Source organism: Cricetulus griseus, chromosome 3, assembly GCF_003668045.3.
Source record: "Cricetulus griseus strain 17A/GY chromosome 3, alternate assembly CriGri-PICRH-1.0, whole genome shotgun sequence".
NCBI lineage: Eukaryota > Metazoa > Chordata > Mammalia > Rodentia > Cricetidae > Cricetulus > Cricetulus griseus.
In genome coordinates, this window is record NC_048596.1 from 96,125,736 (window position 1) to 96,147,543 (window position 21,808).

General features: G+C 35.5%; 3 protein-coding genes across 3 annotated transcripts; 1 reads left to right on the forward strand and 2 right to left on the reverse strand.

Annotated features, from left to right (window-relative positions):
• Nucleotides 1–1,123: 1,123 nt before the first annotated feature.
• LOC100762850 (olfactory receptor 52E4) lies at nucleotides 1,124–2,062 on the reverse strand. Its single transcript, XM_027407999.1, has one exon. The coding sequence runs from the start codon at nucleotides 2,060–2,062 to the stop codon at nucleotides 1,124–1,126; it is 939 nt and encodes a 312-aa protein (XP_027263800.1).
• Nucleotides 2,063–14,395: 12,333 nt separating this feature from the next.
• Nucleotides 14,396–15,340, forward strand: LOC100767217 (olfactory receptor 52A5). Its single transcript, XM_027407998.1, has one exon. The coding sequence runs from the start codon at nucleotides 14,396–14,398 to the stop codon at nucleotides 15,338–15,340; it is 945 nt and encodes a 314-aa protein (XP_027263799.1).
• Nucleotides 15,341–19,328: 3,988 nt separating this feature from the next.
• On the reverse strand, nucleotides 19,329–20,270 carry LOC100762564 (olfactory receptor 52J3). Its single transcript, XM_027407997.1, has one exon. It carries the CDS (start codon nucleotides 20,262–20,264, stop codon nucleotides 19,329–19,331), a length of 936 nt encoding a protein of 311 aa, XP_027263798.1. The 5' UTR covers nucleotides 20,265–20,270.
• Nucleotides 20,271–21,808: the final 1,538 nt, after the last annotated feature.

A 21,808-nucleotide genomic window follows, 5' to 3' on the forward strand; every position in this document is an offset into this window, starting at 1 on the left:
GACCACAAGACTATCCTTGTAGCATTCAGATATCTCTGTCCACATGATCGACATGCTAGAATACCCTGACTAAGAAATACTACGCAAGCATGAAATCTTCAATGAAAGAATTAGATTGGATTTTATAAGAAAGGATATAAACAATATTTTTGCAAAGCATTCCTGGCATTACAGTGAAGTTAGGATTGAAACAGAAAGAGTAGAATATGAAGAAATATTTCATAATCCATAAAATGTTCTGAAAATAAATTAGGATGCTAATTCCACAAGTCGGGACCCATGAGAAATGTGAAGAAAGCTTCAGATTCTGAGTTACCTCTCATCCAGTTGAGGTAATTTTCCCATTTCTTCTGTGTTCTCTGAAACGTTTATGAGGAATTTGTAATCAGAGTGAACGTAATGATTTTCCAACAATCTTTTTGGTCACACGGCAATATACATCCATTGGATTTAAAATTCACGGATATTCCTTTGCATTTGTGAGATAAATGCTACTTAGGTCATATTAACTTCAAAATTTGTCAACTTTGTCAAAGTTTTTAAATTCTTTGAAGTTTATGAAGTGCTTAGTTGTCTTGTTTTATTTTGCTATAAAATGCTTTTCTATTTTTGTTACTATACCAACACCTATAGCAGATAACAAAGGTGACTCAGGTAGATATGAAGGTTAAGTATCATGAAGGCTGCAATAACTATATGAAATTAAGTGGAATCATATAAATAATAGAAATTCCTGGAAGAGAAGTAGATAATTAAAGCGTTTTGCTAAAAAATATTAAATAATTAATCAAATTCTTAAGATATGTGTGCCATCAGAATTTTTCTTTTATAAAACTTAACAAGTGTAGTAAATACAATTTTACATGTATTTAAGAACCTTTGAATCTTTTATACCATGTACTTGGACTTCATTCCTTTATATTCTCTAACTCTCATTCAAAAAGGGCAATAAATTTTAAAGTCAAAGTAGAAGACATTTTGTAAGAGAAACATTGAGTGAAGACTCCATGTTTATGACTGAAGTGTATGAATAGCCCTTGATCAAGTTGTCAATTGAAAAACACTGAGAAAGATACAAGCTGAGAAGCAGCCTGACAGTGTACATGAACCTCTGATATTCGAGTTACTCCTTCTTTGCAAATATTTTCATGACACCCTCCCTAATTTGTTTCGTCCTCACTCCATAAATAACTGGATTTAAACTAGGAGGGACAACCACATAGAGATTGGCCAAGAGGATGTGAATGTAATGAGGAATATTTCTACCAAATCTATGGGTCATAAAAGAGAAAAATGCTGGTGTATAAAAGGCCAAGATGACACAGACATGGGAACCACATGTACTAAGAGCTTTGTGTCTGGCATCCCTAGAAGGAAGGCGAAAAACAGCCTTTAGGATCCAAATATAAGAGAGACCAATGAGAATTAGATCAAAGATCAGAGCAGCAATGGTAAATAAGCCATAGATGATGTTTATCCTTATACTGGCACAGGCTAGACGAGCTATCCCCATGTGTTCACAGTAGGTATGAGGAATAATATAATGTCCACAAAAGGGCAGTCGCTTAAGGAGTGGGCAGAAAGGAATGACAAGAAGGACAGGCCTCCCTGCTACAACAGAAGCCATGATAACTACCACCTTATTGGTGAGAATAGAGGAATATCTAAGTGGGTAACAGATGGCAACAAAACGGTCAATAGCCATTGCCAGGAGTACAACAGATTCCATGCCTGTGTAGGTATGGATGAAGAACATTTGGGTGAGGCAACCTTCAAAGCTTATCTCTGTAAGGTTGAACCAGAAGATACTCAGCATCTTGGGAATGGTAGAGGTGGAGAGGCCAAGATCGATGCAAGAGAGGAGTGCAAGGAAGTAGAACATGGGCTGATGAAGGCTCTGCTCACTCTTGATCACACAGAGGATTGTGAAATTCCCTACAAGTGCTATCAGGTAAACAACAAAGAAGGGGAAGGCTATCCAGATATGGAAAGCTTCCAGCCCAGGAATGCCCAGCAGAAGGAAGGCAGAGGGGTGTGAAAGAGTCTTATTGATAGAGGACATCCTTCTGGGACTCTTGGGAGATAATCTACAATCTTTCTTCAGTATTTCTGGGAACAAATAAGAAAATACATGATTAGTACATATGATGACATATCAAATAAACTTTTAATAGTTAATTCCTTTCTAACACTTTCAAATTACCTGGGGTTCAGCATATTTAAGAGAAACCCCCAAATGGCTAGACAAAACGAGGGGCAATTAGAATGGGAGGAGATTACAACTCTATCATTCAGAGTCCCTGATCTTTAGGTGTGGCCTATTTATTTATTTGCTAAAAAAAAGGCTGTTCTCACACCTGCATTTTAGTGAAATAATGATGAATCAGTGTTTTTCTGATTTGATAGTTTAAATTTTGGTATTTATGACATAAAGAATTAATGCAAAATGTAATGGTTATTGTAGTGGAAGAATAGTATGAAGCTAAATTAAACATCTATGTCAAGGTTAACTCTGTGCAGGATTGCTTGCCTAGGTTGTATTCAGCTCCAGGACCATCAAAAAATTTGTTTTCCATTTTTGATCATTTTGAAAACTTTTGATTCAATCTGGACATGAATAAAATCTAAGGTAGTATTGTACTAAATGCTGAAATACTGAAATACATTTTATAGGATTTAGAAAAAACCAAGAATATGAATTTTATCAATTCTGTCAATATACGTTTTTGAGTTTCTTCATGCTTAACACACCAAGAAAAAAAAAGACAACAATCCTGGTGGCATAAGGATGTAATCTCAGCTCTTCATGACAGTGAGGCAAGAGGGTGCCACTTTCAAGGTCTCCTGGGCTCCATAGTGAGTTGAAGTCAGGCTGAGCAATTTAGTGAGAATATGTCACAGAATAAAATCTACACACACAGACAACACTAAATGATTTCAATGAGCATTAAATTTAAAAATGAGTAAGAGAAAAAAGAGAGAGAAGATGAAAATCGAAGAAAAATTATGGTATATGGTAAGAATTGGAGGGGAGATACAGGTTGGACTGGATCCAAGCAAATTATATGCATGCATGAATATTAAATAAATTATTAATAAATTTGAGCCACGGATAGAACTCAATGTTAAAATATTTGCCAACCATCCACAAGACTCTTGGCTCCTTCCACAGTACTGAAAAAGAAGAATAAGCAATAAACCTTTAATAGAAAATTTGTAGCTGAAGGTAAATGAGGATGAGGGGATGAGGAATTAGAAGGGGAGGATAGGAAGAAGATAAGGAGGAGGGTAGGAGAAAAAGGTACAGATGATGAAGGGGAAGAAAGAAATGAGGACAATTATCAGGACTGTGAGTTGAAGGATCTTAAGTACAAGCTGGAATACAGAAGGATGCTCTGTCTTTGAGAACACCCTGTTCTCGTCCACATTCTGCCTTAATGAAAAGCATGCATTTGCATAATTTTATAAGCTATTTCCATTTGTTTCTTGCCCATTTGCTTGTTTTTTTCTTTTTGACCATGATATCAAAATGTAATATAAGAAAAAATAGGTATCATTCAAATTTTCCAGATATCATGATCTCATTTCCCATAATAAAAATAAAACCAACTTAGGCAAAGGACTGAAAATAACAAACAAAATTTTTAGCCAATCATTTAACATATAAATAAGTAATGTATAAGTATTTGTACTCTATATTAAACAACAACAATTAAAATTATATTTAAAAATTTCAACATTCATAAAAGCCAAAACATAAACTCTTTAGCAATAAGCACTAAAAATTATGTACTATGAGACAGAACATAAGAACTATGTGGGGGGTGTAGCCATAATTTGTGGACCAAACTATATTAAGTTGGAAATGCTTCCTAGATTGTTAATAAATTTAGAACAGTTCCAACCAACACCTCAAAATTGAAATTTATGTGGTAATAACCATAGATGTATTCTAAATTTACTATTAATATTTCAGAGTATCAAAGATTTCAAGGTTATAAGAATAAAAACTGAAGAAAAAGTGACACCTGCACAATGAACAAGGAGACTAGAAAAATCAAGAAGAAATACAGAGTTACATGTAACTTGATTTTTGTAAAGAAATTAGCAGGGTAGAAGTGGCACACACCTTCAATCACAGCACTTGGAAGGCAGAGGCAGGCAGATCTCAGTGAATTGAAATCCAGGCTGGTCTACAAAGAGAGTTCCAGGACAGCCAGAACTGTTACACAGAAAAGCCCTTTCTCGAAAACAACAAGCAAACAAAAATAATGTACTAATTTAGTAAACGTATATCATTGCTAAACTAATTTATCATATTTAAAAGAGTAAATCTCATGTAAAACATACTATTCTTCCAAACTTATGACTTACGCATCTAACATATATCAATATTTTTAAGGGAAAAATAGTCTTTAAAAATAACAAAAATAAAGATTTATTCTCCACTTTTTATTAATTTTTAAATTAGTAGCAAGCTTCCTTCACATGTCAATCCCAGATCCTTCTCCCTCCCCATCTCCCCCACTCCAACTCCCAAGTCCCCAACCCATGCCCCCTGTGCTCCCCAGGCCTTCCCTGGGGGAACTCCAAAGTCTGTCATATTATCCCAGGCAGGGCCTAGGCCCTCCCCCATGTGCCAGACTGAGAGAGCATCCTTCCATGTGGAATGGGCTCCCAAAGTCCATTGTATGCCAGTGATAGATACTGGTCTACTACCAGAGGCCCTATGGATTGCCAAGGCCTCCTCACTGACACCCACAGTTAGAGGTTTGGATTAGTACCATGCTGGCCTCTCAGCCATCAGTCTGGGGTCCCTGAGCTCCCCCTTGTTCAGCCCATCTGTGTCTGTGGGTTTCACCAGCCAGGTCTTGACCCCATTTCTCATCACTCTTCCCTCTCTGCAACTAGGTTCCAGGAGTTCAGTTCAGTGTTTAGCTGTGGGTATTGCATCTGCTTCCATCAGCTACTGGATGAAGGCTCTAGGATGGTATATAAGTTAGTTATCAATCTCATTATTGAGGAAGGGATTTCCATAGTCTCCACTATTGCTTAGGTTGCCAGTTGGTGTTATCCTTGAAGATCTCTGTAAATCTCCCTAGTACCAGATTTCTCTTTAAACCTATAATGGCTCCCTCTATTATGACATCTTTTATTTTGCTCTGAAACATCAACCCCCCACTCTCACAACTGGACAGGACTACCAGACAGAAACTTAACAAAGAAACAAAAGAACTAACAGAAGTTATGACCCATTTGGGTTTAACGGACATCTATAGAACATTCCAACGGATCTCTGTGAGTTCGAGGCCAGACTGGTTTCAAGAGCCAATGCCAGGATAGGCTCCAAAGCTACACAGAGAAACCCTGTCTCAGAAAAAAAAAAAAAAAAAAAAAAAAAGAACATTCCATCCAAACACAAAAGAATATACCTTCTTCTCAGCACCACATGGAACCTTCTCCAAAATCGACCACAACCTGGGTAATAAAGCAAACCCAACAGCTACAAAAGAATTGGAATAATCCCCTGTATGTTATCAGACCACCATGCTTTAAAGTTAGAATTCAACAACAACACAAATTGCAGAAATCCCACAAACTCTTGGTAATTGAACAATGCTCAATTGCATCATTCCTGGGTGAAGGGAGAAATAATGAAAAAAATCAAAGACTTCCAAGAATTCAATGAAAATGAAGGTACAACATACCCAAAGCTATGGGACACTTTGAAAGCAGTGCTAAGAGGAAAGTTCATAGCACTAAGTGTCCACATGAAGAAACTGGACAATAGCCACACTAGAGAATTAACAGAACACCTAAAAGCTCTAGAATAAAAAGAAGCAAGGAGAAGTTCTCTTCACCCAGGAGAAGTTCATGCCAGGAAATAATCAAATTGAGAGGTAAAATCAATAAAGTAGAAACAAAGAAAACAATGCAAAGAATCAATGAAACAAAGAGTTGGTTCTTTGAGAAAAACAACCAGATAAACAAACCTTTATCTAACCTAACCAAAAGGCAGAGAGAGAACATGCAAATTAACAAAATCAGAAATGAAAAGGGGGACAAAACAACAGATACTGGGGAATCCAGAGAATCATAAGGTCATACTATGAAAACCCATACTCCACAAAATTGGAAAATTTAAAGGAAATCAATGATTTTTCTGGATAGATATCACTTACCAAAATTAAAATAAAGTTTTTTTAAAAAAATCTAACTTTGTTAGACTCAACATAGAAAAATATATTTTACCATGCACTGTATAATAATATTTTCTTATGACAGAAGATGCAATAGCTATAAGAGTAATCTATTTTATCTTACCAAATTTAGAAGTTTGCTAATAAAACTGAATGTAGAAGGTGTATAATGGGAATAAATAGTCATGATCCCTACCTCTACTTCTCAACAAAGAACAATTTTTGTTTAAAACATATAAGAATGTCTTGAAATAATATTAAATGTAATGGGGAAAATTGGATTAAATAGGCATTTTGGAGGGGAAATATATAAATGTATTAAAATTAACTAAATTACTAGGCATATGTAATTGAAAATAAGCACATAATATCATGGTGCCTGAAATTGAAAATCATAGAAGCAAAACTTAGGATGAGGGAACAATAGGCATGCCAATAGACTCAGTAAAACAGAAAGTACAAAATTCGAGTTGGAAAATATGGTATCTTCTAAGTTTAGTAATGTTCTATATTCATCATTTCACAAAAAATTTAAACTCCAAAATCATTGCTAAGCACGGAGGAGACGTATCCATCTAAAAATTAACACAAGGATGTTCATTCCAGCTTTGTTCATGGCTGTTCCACTACAGGAGTAACTCAAAATACCAAGAAATAGGGAAACATTTTATATAAAGGGAACCTTTCAGCAATTTGTATGGTTTAATTATTAATGAAAATCAATAAATAAATCTTCAGTCATTATATTTAGTTAATATATCTCTAACATACTTAACATACTACATATTACCAAGCATGCATGAATTTTTAGACAGGAAAATGAAACTGGCTTGCATCAAGTGAGCTGTCAAGCGTTAAAAGAGTCAAGTGGACTTGAAATGGGCATAGGTGCAGGATTTAAGTTAATGAAAAAATAATATCTTTACAGTGACATTAAATATTTATGTATCTGCACCAGGCAAAATATATGAATATGCATGTTTTATATATGTAAGAAACATTTTGATAAGTCAAATTCAAATTAAGAGAAAAGTGTAGAAGGCTTATGATATTTTTCAATAAATTTTAGTCTTTATTTCTATGAATTCATTTTTACACTCTAAATGAAAATGAGGTTATGCAGCAATTATTTTTTGTGCCTTAACATAAAGCCCCCTAAACGCATCTATATTGTTGAAAACAACATCCCCTTCTGTTTTTAGGGTATCTGTCTATCATCTACCTATTGTCTGTCTATCTTTTTATGATTAATGCTCAAGATAATATCATTGCTTGTTTCAAATTCTCCGTAGTAAATTGATATAAAATGCATATCTCATCACAATTAAGTGTCATATAACATACATATTATATGTTTTGCTTTAACAAAGTCTTACATTTTTCAGTGAATTTTAGAAATAATATAATTTACTTGAGTAGTAAATTATTTTTACTCAAATGATAAAAATATCCTAAAACTGGGTTGTCTTATTTATTAGTCATATTTTATAGCATAAAATAAACATCATAGAAGATTATTGTGCCATCATTATGTTTTGAATGAATTGCCTTTTATTTCTGATATAGTCATTATTTGTACTGAGTGGTCTTATTCATATCTGTTATTCTGCTGTCATTAAGGGACAATTTCCCTTTCAACCTATTTATTATATTGACTCTGAATCTAGGATTGCATTATTGGTGTCTACAGCAATAATATCCTTTATATGAAATCTAACAGCTGTCTACATCTAAATTCTTAAACACACATCAATAATACATTAATTACTTTTAAAATTGACATCCATGGCTTAAGAACCAGAATGCCACCACAGTTCTGGAATTCATTAACCATTTACATATGTTGGCCGTACAATTAAACCAGCATCTCCCCACACTGATCCTCCTTTCCCAACAGTAGTATAGACATGTACTTACTTGAGGAACTCATGATTTCAGATATGCTCTTACTAGATCTTTCTGATCCATTCTGTCTTATCCACTTATAGACTTATATTACATAAATTGCTTTGCTCCAATGTGGGTGATTAGGAACCAATTCACTTATCTTGTATGGTCACACTGTTTGGGTCCAGAAAAAAACCCACAATTACAACTTCACTCTGCCCCTTATTAATGGCTTTGGAAAAGCTATCTCATGAGTTTTACTTTCTTTGTCTGTAAAAGCTGTGACTATAGTGATGTTATGGACACAGAATGCCTTGATGGCAAGGCTTTATTCACACTAGGAGGGAATAAGCTTTCATTATTATTGTGCATGTGTACAGTTGTGGTTCTAACATCTGAGAACAAATAAAAGACATCATGTCAATCATACAGACAAAAATGAATTATTCTAGAAGGACCAGTATGAACTGAGTCCGCACCCATTTGCTATAGTTGAAAGTCAAGAAGGCCAGTTAGATCATCATACTACACATACATTACCTATTTAGTCAGGTTACAAAGGGAAGAATCAATTAAAAATCCCTTGCCGACATTTACTTAGGAAAAACATCTTTTCAGGATAAACGTATAAAAACATCTTTTCAAGATAAACGTATAAATCTACTGAATTGCATTGTGAAACCTGGAACATGTGTGAAAGACTTGACTCAAAATGACACTTCATCACTCAAGTTATCCTCAACCTGAAAAACATTAATGGCCTTTCAAAATCTGACTCATTAACATTAATTAGCACATATATTGGAGCCCATAGTGCAAGGTCATATCTAAGGGTTCTCTACTAAAGGCATGCCAAGTGTATCCAAGAGATCACTAAGATTCAGGATGGACATGTCAAGTACAGACCTGGCTCTGGACACCAGGCATTTATCAAGGCCCTTATCAGAGAAGACTGTACCCTGCCTTGTCTGGGACCTTCCCATACATAACGACAACTGGAATGAAGTAAAGTGTCACTTTTACCTGTGCTGCACCTGTAACTAGTACCATCTGATAGAACTTCCCAGTCTCCTCTGGGTCCACTGTAACAGACTGCCTCACTTTCATTGAAATGTTTTAGTGGGAGGCACCATACATATACAAGAAGTGTGCTCCCTTATCAAGAAAGACAGGTGTTGCCTCTCTGCCATAGCTGCAGGCATCCCAAGAGTTCTGGTTTACAGGCTTCTCCAATAAAGACTTTATGAAGGGAAGGTATCTCCCCTGAGAAACTAGCTGAGGTCAGGCTGTTAAGGGACTGAGAGTCTCTGAGAGCTGGATCAAGCCTTCAGAATCCTAGGGGTTCAAAACCCATCTGAGCAGTCTGGGAATCTCTTTTGAACTTTGTTTCAAAGGAACACCATGTTCTATGAAGTTCACTTTTATTTTTAGCCTTTATGCCTTTAATTTCTGTAACTATTTTAAATAGTCTTTATATTGGAATCATATTTTCAAATATATCCTTGCGATTTTTACTCATTTTTCTAACATCAAAGCAATACACAGTGCCTTTTATAATTCCATTTTGAATTGCATAATGTCATATTCATTCCTAAAACTTTCTTAACATCTGATTGCTTATTGTATACTCTATTTCTACATTAAGTTATACCAGAGAGATGACAGAAATTTAACTGAAACTAAGTCATTTAAAAATCTACAATTTTTGTTTTGATTTCTAGAGTATTTTAAATATTTTTATTTTTATTGAAAATCGATTTCCTCTTCAGATAAAAGCAGACCTCCAAGAGACAACAGCCAGACAGGACAAAACAAGATACATTACAAGGCTGGACAAGGCAACCCAATAGGAGGAAAAGAGTGTGAAGAGCAGACAAAAGAACCAGAGACAAGCCACTCCCACAAAAACACCAAACTAACAGTCATCACATACACGCAGAAGATCTGGTGCAGATCCGTGCAAAACCCGTGCTTGCTGCTTCAGTCTCTGTGAGCCCATATGCAAATTATCCTGTTTGGTTCTACCCTAGGTAACAAGGCTGTGGGGTCTCTAATTCCTGACCATCCAGGCAGTGTGGGCCACGGGCTCCCTCTAGTGGCATGGGCCTCAAATTAAACCAAACATTGGTTGGCCACTCCCAACAAGTTCTGGGCCACAATTGCCCCAGCACATCTTGCAGCCAGGTGTGTGTTGGGGGAAGAGAGGTGGCTGGGTTGGTGTCCAGGTTTCTTTTTCAGTAGACTGCAGAGTTCATTCTTATGCCAAAGAGTCTAGAATGTAGGGATGAAGGCTCTAAGCAGGCACAGCTTGGTCTATCTCCCTTGAATGGGTTTTATAAAAGTTGTCCTCAATGGGCCCCCACTCTCAGTTTTCAGAGAGTGACCTTCTGCTTGACTTGTTTGGGTATCTCCACGGGACCCCCTCGGCCAACAACTCAACCAAATACAACCAAATTCCACCTCTGGAAACTTTTCCTGGCTACAAAAGATGGCCAACAGAAACTGAATCCTCCATTACTAGGAGGGTGACTGGCTAAGGTCATCCTCATAAATTCCAGCAAGTTTCCACTGCACTAGGTTTCCATATCACCCCCCTTGATCTCCAATTCCAACTGTCCCTTCATCTATGCCTTCTGGTTTCCATCCCCATCTGTCCCTAGTCCACCAGCAAAATTTAGCGACCTTCCCTCACACTCCTCCCATCACCTCTCAAGTTGATAGCCTTTTTCTTTAATTTTTATTACTGTGTGTGTGGGGTGTGTGTGTGTGTGTGTGTGTGTGTGTGTGTGTGTGTGTGTGTGTGTGTGTGTGTGAGATAACAAAATGTCTGTGTACATTGCTTAAAACCTAAATCTTGACAAAGTAGTGAACTACTCAAAATACCACTTTATGTATTCACTCCTAAGTGGATACTAGATGTAAAGCAAAGGATAACCAGAGTGAAGTCCACAGCTCCAGAGAAGCTGGCTAACAAGGAGGACCCTAAGAGGGACACATGGATCACCCTTGGAAGAGAAATGAGGTGAGATCTACAGGGCAAACTGGGGAAGGGTAAGGGGGAGGAGAGGGGTGATGAGAACAAGGGAGAACAAGATGGTCTAGGTGGGGGAGGGATGCAGTGGAAGACCAGTGAAAGATATCTTAATAAGAGAGCCACTGTGGACTTAGGAAGAAACCTGGTGCTAGGGTAACTCCCAAGAATTCACAAGGAGGACACAAACTAAGACTACTCACTAAAAAATGCATTAAATTATTAAAATTATAGTGTATATATGTATATCTAACACAGAATTACATATGTAAATACACATAAATATATACCATGTATAATTGTTATCTAGAGCTTGGTATAATATTTAAGGAGGACAAGCTTTGGACTGTTTCTTATCTTAGTTTCTCACAACCAATTATGGGCTTCAACTATACATTTCTCATTAAAGTTATTTTATAATAAATTGTGTATGATTTTTCTTTCTATATAGACAATGCATTTTAATATGCATTTTAATACTTCTATTTATTTAGGTTCAATAGTATCACATAGTAATAAATGTATACTTTATAAATACTGTATCATCTTCTTGATTTTAAAGAAAATATTTTGGAAGACATAGGTAAGCAAATCTCTGTGAGTTCAAGGCCTGCCAGGGCACCATAGTGAGGTAAAACACTGTCTAAAACATTACCTTTGGACTGGCAATATTACTCCTTTATAGTTTAATATGTATTATAGATGAATTTGATAGGGTTAATTCATTCTATAACTGTTCAGTATTCCTAAAAAAAAGCGCCGAGGGATATGGTAGCAATATTCTACCATTACTGAGAGTTGGATAGATACTTTTATGTTGTAAAATTACTTAATTACTGCCTCTTGGCCACTCTTTCAAGTTCTTAAATTTTCTTCTTGTTCTTAGCATAAAGTAAGAAAATGAAGAGAAAACTCAAAGGCAGTGAGGAGGATGCCTTTGGGATGTCAGAATGAGTCTGTCTGGAGTGTCACTAGACTCCTGTGGGAAATGTCTGGAATCTTATAAACCTCACTGCACTCACTGCAGTGAATATCTTCAGTATCTTGGAACATCTGTAGGTGGCAGTTACAACATCTAATACATTTCTTATTATCGGATTTTCGTAAGTATTTTAGCACTACCTAGAAAGATCATTCAAGATCATCAAGCAAAGAGCAGGCCTTATTCTAATAAAGAAGAGAAACACAGTTATCATTGTAGGAAAGATTAATACAGAGATTTTTAATAATTATAAAGAAAAGGGACAAAAAAGAAGCAAATAGTAAGTAACTTTAATGATGCAGTGTATGTGTGTGGGGGGGAGAGTGAGAGAGAGATAGAGATAGAAAGAGAGAGAGAGAGAGAGAGAGAGAGAGAGAGAGAGAGAGAGAGATGCCTTTGTTTTGTTCCCCTTCACCTGAAATGACTGAGGTAAGCTCTCAAGAAGAAAGGTTCTAGAATGTAAGAGAGAAGATACTGAACAGAATCATAGGGTATGGCCTGGCTATAAAACATTGTTATGAACGAGATTTCATTTTATATATGTAACTCTGTGGCTAAGCCATAGAACTACAAAAAGGGAAATTTAGTTGTCATAAAGTCTGCTTTCTGAGAGTTCTTTCTTATGCATGTGGGTTCATGTAAAGTCCTAAACACCAGTGATTATGATCTACTGTTTTGTTGATGCTTTCATCATTTTCAGAATTGTAGTTTCAGTCTAGTTTGAAAGCTTTGGGACAGGGTTGAGGATTCTTATTGTCTTTTGAAGCAACTGGACTTTCACAGTCTGGTATTCTCTGCTGGGAAATGAATATTGTAGAAGGTGGAACAATTTTGAATGATGTTGTTTTTGTTGCTGTAATTGTGGGTGTTTGAGAAGTGCCTCAGACAGAAAATGCATAATACATGCTTTGTTTTGGCTGAAGAAATGCACAAGTCACTGAAACAAGTTATTTGTGGAACAGAATGTTCATAAAAGGTAGATGTAGAGATATTACTCTGCTTAAGTGATGACCACCTAGGACATTTCCTTTAACTCATGTCATGCTTGCTTTTATATTGCAACCACAATTTAAAACATTGTTGGTTTTATTATGAAAGCCCACATGTTAAAAACATACTTCTATTGTTTATTTACTTCTAATGTACTATATCATGCTGGGGCAAAATACTTACCATACTCATCTCACTAATTCATTTTCATTAAAATTTGGTAATTCCATAGTTTCATTGAAGAATTGATAGATCTATTGGATTTATACCCTTCTTAGTGTACTTACTATAAATAACAATAGGTATTTATAAGTTAATGATTTATATTTCATATATATTATAAATTATAATATAAAACACTGTAAGCATATAATATTTATAATAACAGTGTGGTAAAGAACCAGACAACATATCTGGAAGATGCTTTTATAAAATGCTAGAAAAGGTAAGATAGACTCTTAACCTCTCTGAATTATTTGGCTCTTTTCAGGATGCCAGTGATTTTAAGTTGAAGATATAAAGACATAGATTTTATTCAGTTTTACTTTTAACTTCAACTTTTCTGCAGGAATTTCTTTTCTGTTAGAAAATAAGAACATACATGATAATCAATGGTTATTTTATTTATTTCTGTTCATTAAAAAAACCAAACCCACACATTTTGAAACAAATTCCAAAGAATTCCACATTTTAGTCAATTGTCAGAGGTTATAGATGGTCTTATGGGAAACAAGTCCAAACAATTGAGAAAGAAAAACCAATGACAACTCAAAACAAATGTTAGTTTGTATTTGAAAACATAACTATTTGTGGGAAAGTAGGATTGTAAAAATTCCAGTAAGAGGATTTATTTTATAGTGCAGTAGAATACTACTTAAAGCTAATCCTTATGTATTTTGGGAAAATTATATTTTAAATGAACAAAAAATATTTCAAATCAACACAAAATTTATAATACCCTTAAGTGTAAAGAGAACAAAGGCATAATGAAAATTAGAAAATACAAACTTTGGCATTATCATTGATGAGTTTTGTACTCATTTTCATTGTACTTTCCTATACACGCTTTAAAGAATGTGAAGCATTTGCTTAAGATGGTACCTTAGTAAAATCCCTTATAAGACAAATACACCTTCTCTCAAATAAAATCAATCTGAAGTTTAGTGTATTAGTACAGGAATGCAATGATTTTATTATTTTTCAAGAATAATTTTTCAGAGCTGTTTTTCATGTTTAAGGCTAGTAATGACTTTTTGTTTCTGAATAGAACTGAAGTTCTGAGACATTTTACATCTCTGTGTCACCATGCCATTGACCAATGGCACCTGTTTCAAGCCATCCATCTTTACACTGATTGGAATTCCAGGCCTTGAATCAGTGCAGCACTGGATTGGGATCCCATTCTTCATTTCTTTTGTTCTGGTCACAACTGGAAATAGCCTCCTCATCACCATCATTCACAGAGAGCATAGTCTCCATGAGCCCATGTATGTCTTTTTAGCTGTGCTAGCAGCTGTGGATCTGGGTCTCACCATATGCATCACCCCTAAAATGCTGGCTATTTTTTGGCTACAGTCAAAGAAGATTCATTTTGAATCCTGTTTAATCCAGATGTATTTTACTCACACTTTCCAGTGCATGGAGTCTGGCATTCTCCTGGCCATGGCTTTTGACCGATATGTGGCTATCTGTGATCCCCTGAGGCATTCTGCTATTCTCACTAAGAAAGTACTAATTACCATTATCACATTGGTAACCACAAGAGCATCAGCTATCATCATCATGTGTCCTCTTCTAATTAAGTTGAGGCTGACCCATTTCAGGACCACAGTCATTTCTCATTCCTACTGCGAGCATATGGCTGTGGTGAAGCTGGCTACAGAGGATGTCAGGATCAATAAAGCCTATGGACTTTTTGTGGCTTTTTCAGTCCTTGGATTTGATGTGATCTTCATTTTCTTGTCCTATGCATTTATCTTTCAGGCTGTCTTTAAATTGCCACAGAAAGAGGCCAGATTCAAAGCATTCAACACATGCACAGCTCACATCTTTGTCTTCCTCCAATTCTACATCCTCACGTTTTTTACTTCTTTCATACACAGATTCGGCTTTAATGTTGCTCCTTATGTTCACATTCTGTTGTCGAACCTCTATCTACTTGTACCACCCCTGCTTAATCCTATTGTCTATGGAGTGAAGACCAAGCAGATTCGAGAGGGAGTTATCAAAATGTTTGCTTCCACACGTTAAATGGGTGATTCTCCAGATACTCTGCACTCTTTATAATGTATTTAACAAGCTTGTCATACAGCATAACACTGTGATAGTCTTTGTGTTACTATATTCTGTATAGGATAGGCACACATTTATAACTAAAATTATAAATTATAAATAACTATATGTTCATTTAAATATCATTTCAATTATTCTTAATTCTCATTTTTAATGGCTTTCTAGGAAAACTTCATTTAGTTTTTAGTATCTTTGCAGGTTACTTTATTCTTAAAACAAGACCAATTTTATACAATATTACACTAATTATGTGTTTTTTCTTAGTTATTACTGACATCAAATATTCTTATGCTTTCTATTACCAGATTCTAAACAATGGGTAGATTTTCAAATGTAATAGTTCAATTGCTAGTAAATTTCCAATTGTGTCTGTCACAATTAACAGCTAAATATTTGCATATAATATGGCATAGTATGTATGAAAAACTCTAATCACATTATTATTATTGGAATCATAGGTTCTATGCCACTTTGTTGTTGTTTATTTGTTTGTTTCTAGAGACAGGGTTTCTCTGTATGGCTTTGGAACCTCTTCTGGAACTTGCTTTGTAGACCAGACAATGCCATATATATTCTTATTATATTTCCCGTGAACACAAAAGTTCTCATTAAATACTATTTTAATCATCTAGATGTCTTAACTTTTTGAAGAATGAAAGGTCATTATAGTTTATAAAAACTTTCTATTTCTTTCATCGGTGGGCTTCAAAAGCATATAGATACACTTTTGTGGGTTAATGTTGCTTATCTTCTCTCAATCTTCACATATGGCTGAGTGGTGGAACGCTGCCTACTATATCTGTTCTCACAATAAGACCTCCAATTCATGATTGGGAAACAACCTTCTTGTCTGTGTGTTATCGTTGTTTATGTTTCTAAATATTTACAAAAGCATATCAAACAGTTAATTCTTAGTCTCAAATGCCTCAACACTAGGCTTCTGATATAATATGTGCACAAAGAACTCGTTCTAATTAGGATTTCAATTGCAGTTCTTCTGGAGTATTCTAAGATGGTTGTTCCATTGCATGATCTCTTCTGGTTCAAACACATTCCTGAAAGTTTGATCATGGTGAGTGGTTTCCATCCTGTGGGTTCTGTCTCTCTGACAACTGAAATGTGTACCTGATTCAGTAAAATACTCTCCCATAAGGCACTTGAGTTTAGCAGGTCATCTCATGGACGGGAGAGGAAACTGCATTTGCTCTGTGATAATTTGGTACATGGCAATATAAAGTCTACCTGGTCAGAACTTCCTGTAACTTTGAAATCATTTTTAATATTTTTCTCATTTTTTAGTATAAAATCACTTGGTTGCAATGAGCTCACAAATAAATTCATAATACAGCTAGGTTAGCATATGAATTGTGTATCTTCTAAACCCCCTACATATACCTCTCCTGATTAAAGCATTGGTGGTGAACAGATAGCATGATTGAGAACAGATGGTCAAACTGTCACTGAATTCATTTTTTTGTTGGGGGGGGGTGGAGACAGGGTTTCTCTGTAGCTTTGGAGGCTGTCCTGGAACTAGCTCTTGTAGACCAGGTTGGTCTGGAACTCACAGAGATCTGCCTGCCTCTGCCTCCCAAGTGCTGGGATTAAAGGCCTGCTCCACCAACTCCCGGCCTGAATTCACTTTTTATGTTTTCATCTTCTAGAAGTTTAAGATTGTGTCTTTTACACTCTCCTGCTACCTATTTCTGTGGACTTCATTTTACTAGCATCAGTCAACTTGTCTTTATAACTGATCCTCCTTTGAATTTGGCCTAAAAATGTGTATTATTTACCTACTTAACTTGTGGCTAGATACAAAGTACTAAGTCAGCATATCAAAATAGCAGTGGCAACAACACTTTATAGTTTCATGAACCATATCTGAGGAATCCAAGTGACATTTTCCACACTAATTGCTGTTATTTATTCTTTTCTTTTAATGTTCCCATCACGGTTGATATAAAATAGTGTTGTTACAGTAGCTCTTGATTTTCATTTCATTATCATTTCAAATTGATAACAAATTGTTTGAAATTTGCGTGTCTTCTTTACAAATGATTTAAAATTCATTGCTGTTCTTAGCTGAATTTATTATCTTTTCTCTGCTTTGTCCAAAAAACTACCTTATGTATTAAAAAGCAACTGCATGTTCAGACATATTGATGGCACATATTTTCTCTTAGTTAGTAAGTTACAATTTTGTTTTCCTGATAATTTCACTTACAAATTTGGGTTGGTTTTTGTTGTTGTTGTTGTCCTCTTTTATTTATTGTTTTTTGTTTTTTAAATAATATACTATAGTAAAATAAGATAAAACAGAAAGTAGTGAATAAGAATTCAACAAAACAAATAGAAGGAAAAGAGCCCAAGAGAAGGCTATAAAAGCAGAAATCCACTGTTCATACTCTCAGGAATGCCATAAAAACAGTAAAGTGAAAGCTTTTATTTATATGTAAAGTACCTATATGCTAAAAGCAGAAAAGAAAAAAATATCTAAATCAAATAAAAAATAATGAATGCTGCCTTGGTGTCTGTGAATTCATATGTTAATTGATCCTGTAGATTCAAAGAATCTTGTTTACTTGGAGTCCACTGTCCCTTATGGCTCTTATATTCTTTCCACCTCTGTGTCCCTTGAGCTCTGAGGGGAGGAATTTGATGGAGACATTCTGTTTAGGGCAGAATGTTCCAAGGTCGTTAATTCTCTTCATAATTTCTGGCTGTGTTCTCACTGTGTAGTCCTGGCTATCCTGAAACTGGCTTTGTAGAACAGATTGGCCTTGAACTCAAAGATATCTGCCTGCCTTTACCTCCCAAGTGCTGATACTCAAGCATGGACCACCAACTTGTCTTTTACTTTAAAATTAACACAGTCAATATTATTAAGAACATAGGAAATACAATTTTTGAATAACCATATTTAGATGTTCTTTTTTCTAACCTCCATTAATTAAGTCTAGATACTTTAATGGACTCTAGTTCATGAAAACACAAGTTAATTAATCTTCGGTATTTGTAAGCACTGAGTATTTTCTCAGTCCATTTAGTAATGGCATATGATTACAAAGCTATTTGTCATCTGATGACAACTTGCTGCCTGAAAATTTGTTCTATCCCCCTATCAGCAATATTCTTTTTTATGTATATTATCTTCCATCAACAGAAAGTTACAAATATTAATAAAAAATTATCCATAACTCAGAAGTTCTGGTGAAATTATCCCTTTGAATACAATGCAAGTTATTTAGATGAATACCCAGATAACTACAGTTAATGTAGATGAAACTGAAATTTTATTTTGTACATTAAATTCAATTATTTCTGCAAAGTTTCAGGCCTCAAATAATGTTTTTAAAATTCTGTACATTCAAATTCTCTTAAAAAATATCTACATACTTTAGCATAAATACTGTGTATATTTCATACTCACTCACAAAGGTGGTAACAGCTGAGTGAGGGCACATGCTGCCTACAGATGTTGAAAGCAAAGCAGTTACATTTGGAAAACTTAAATCAATATCCCAGTTATATTCCAAGATCAGGTCAATATATTATAGTTATGTTTGGGAAAAACAGAAAGAAGATGATTGTTTTCATCTGAACTTAATCATTTTATCACAGAAAATCAAGGATTCTGGAATCAAGTAATTGTTTCCAAATAGAATATTATATTATTCTCAAATAGTCACAGAGTTTCACATTGTCTTTGTATTAAAGTCTAATGAAGTTCCCCCCTCTCTGTCCTGTAGTGCAATCCACTAAGGAGAATAAATTAATACTGAACACTAAGACAGATAATATATATGTATTCAAGACCCCTAAACATTCTCCAATGCCTATTCCTCTAGTTACTACAGGATCTTGTGTAAGGATACCTTCAAATGACAATCCAGAGAAGTATCAAAATTGGATTATATTTTCACACTTTAGAACTAAAGATTGCAACCCCCTATTTTGAAGTGAAAGTGTGGACCACACACTCACGGATCTGCTTGGTTCGCACACCATAGATTATAGGATTGAGGGCTGGTGGGATGACCACATAGAGATTGGCAACAAGAATATGGGCATAGCGAGGGATTTTTTTTCCAAATCGGTGAGTGAGGAAAGAGAAGAGCGAAGGTGTGTAAAAGACACACATGACCCCAACATGGGAACCACATGTGCCCAATGCTTTGTGTCTTGCATCTTTAGAAGGGAGGTGAAAAACAGCACGGAGAATATAAGCATAGGAGATTCCAACCAAAGCCACATCCAAAATAAGAAAAGAAGCCACAAAAAGCCCATAAATGGCATTGATACGAATGTTAGCACATGCCAACTTAGCAATGCCCATGTGTTCACAGTAGGAGTGGGTGATAACCCGGGCTTCACAGAAGGGCAGACGGTGGGTTAGGTATAGAATGGGCAACATGAGCAAGACTGGGCGCATTACAATACCCACACCAATGCCTAATAGCACCCTTGGGGTCAGAATGGTTGTATAGCGGAGTGGCACACAAATGGCAGCATAGCGGTCAAATGCCATAGCCAGCAAAACTGTGGACTCCATTCCTGTAAAGGTGTGTATCAGAAACATCTGAGCTACACAGTTTCCAAAACCAATTTCATGTGCATCAAACCAGAAGATGCCTAACATCCGAGGTACTGAGGATGTGGAGAGTGCTACATCTATGACTGATAAGATGGCCAGAAAGTAGAACATAGGATCTCTCAGTGTACGGTCAGTCCAGATGACCAATAGAATTGTGGTATTCCCCAGCAAAGCCATTAAGTAGATACAGCAAAAAGGCATGGAAATCCATCCATGGACATTCTCAAGTCCAGGAATGCCTACAAGATAAAAAGTGTCTGGGTGGAAACTGGAAAAGTTGGTATGGAGCATCTTGCCATTGATGAGAGTAGTAACTCTAGAAGAAAAACTAGGGTTTAGATATGTTTAGCGTACAACATCCTCTGAACATTTTTTTCTAATTTCACATAACTTTTGTTGCAGCATATTATTATCTGTATTTTATTAAGAGTTTATTATTTTCGCTAGTATATAAGTTAAATGATATTATAGATATATAATATAGAAAGCAATGCAGACGAATAAACATTTGATCCCATCTGTTGTTTCAGGCATCCACTGCTGTCTTGGAATAGATTTCTTGTGCATGATGGAGTATGATTGTACTCATAAATTACCTGCTTTGCAATCCTTTATGTTCAAGCTAAAACACAGTTGAGTTGGGTATAGGTTACACTATGCAATTTGTACTTTGCATTTGACCCAAAAGTTAAAAGTTGCCTACTTCCTTTTTAACTCTGTGGCCACCCTATCAGCATTTTTTATTCAATTGGGGTTTTGTGGTGCAAGGGTTTTTTATTGTTGTTTGTTTAGTTTGGTTTTGGTTTGGTTTGATGAATTGTTAAATCTGGGTGTAATTTGACTATTCTTATGTGCCACAGAAATATTTTTCAAGGGCAACACAATTGGTATTTGGAATATAACTATTTTTTATTATTTTAAAATTTTCCATTTGTATGATCATTGTTAATAGTACATATTGTAAGCTGAATATATTACCTCACAATGTCCCTATTCTCTCTTTTTTCACTCACCCCTCTCACTGGTCTCTGTGCTTTTGTTTCATTCTGATGTTATGTGTGTCAAAATCCAATATATGCCTGGTCTGAGACTCCTCTACTGGAAGGCACACCAAGGTCTCAGACATTAGTTTACTATTTCACAAAGTCTCATGCAAAACCTGAAATTTAATTTCAAATACATGATGTTTGTGTTTATATTGTAATCTCAGACCTCTTTCTACAAAAAATTCTTTAGATTATTAGTACATCAAATTAATCACAGAAAGTCAAACATAATCATTGCACAAAGAATCTTCAGTACATGTAAGCATATAGGTGTGACTAGACACATGGAGTAACAGAAAATCTAGTAGGTTCTTAAAACTGGTTTGTTCAGTATCAACAATGATACATTTTAGAAAATTAGTCTCCTAATGAAGACTTATGTGTCATTAATTCATCCTCCCAGTGTTACTGACATACACCCACAGAGTTCAGCCTAAGTAGTAGCACAAGCTTGTGAACCATGGAAACTCAGAATCATCTCATCTATGGGAGTAATACACATCCTGGCTTCAGTCAGTCTAAGAAAACCCAAATACTCAATATTTTGTGAAATTCCAAGAAATATAGCAGGATATCCCACAGTTTTCCCCTTCCCTGCATATGGGCAGAAAGATTTGCCCAAATAAGACAGCAATGAGAAGCAAGCCCAGGGAAGGAAAGTTGATCAACACTGTGTTGAAGAAATCCCTGCTGTGAAATGTAACACCTCAGCTGTATTCCTCCCATCTTTCTTTCTCTTCCCCTTCCCCTTCTCCCTCCTTGAATCTATATCTCCCTCTATCTTTTAGA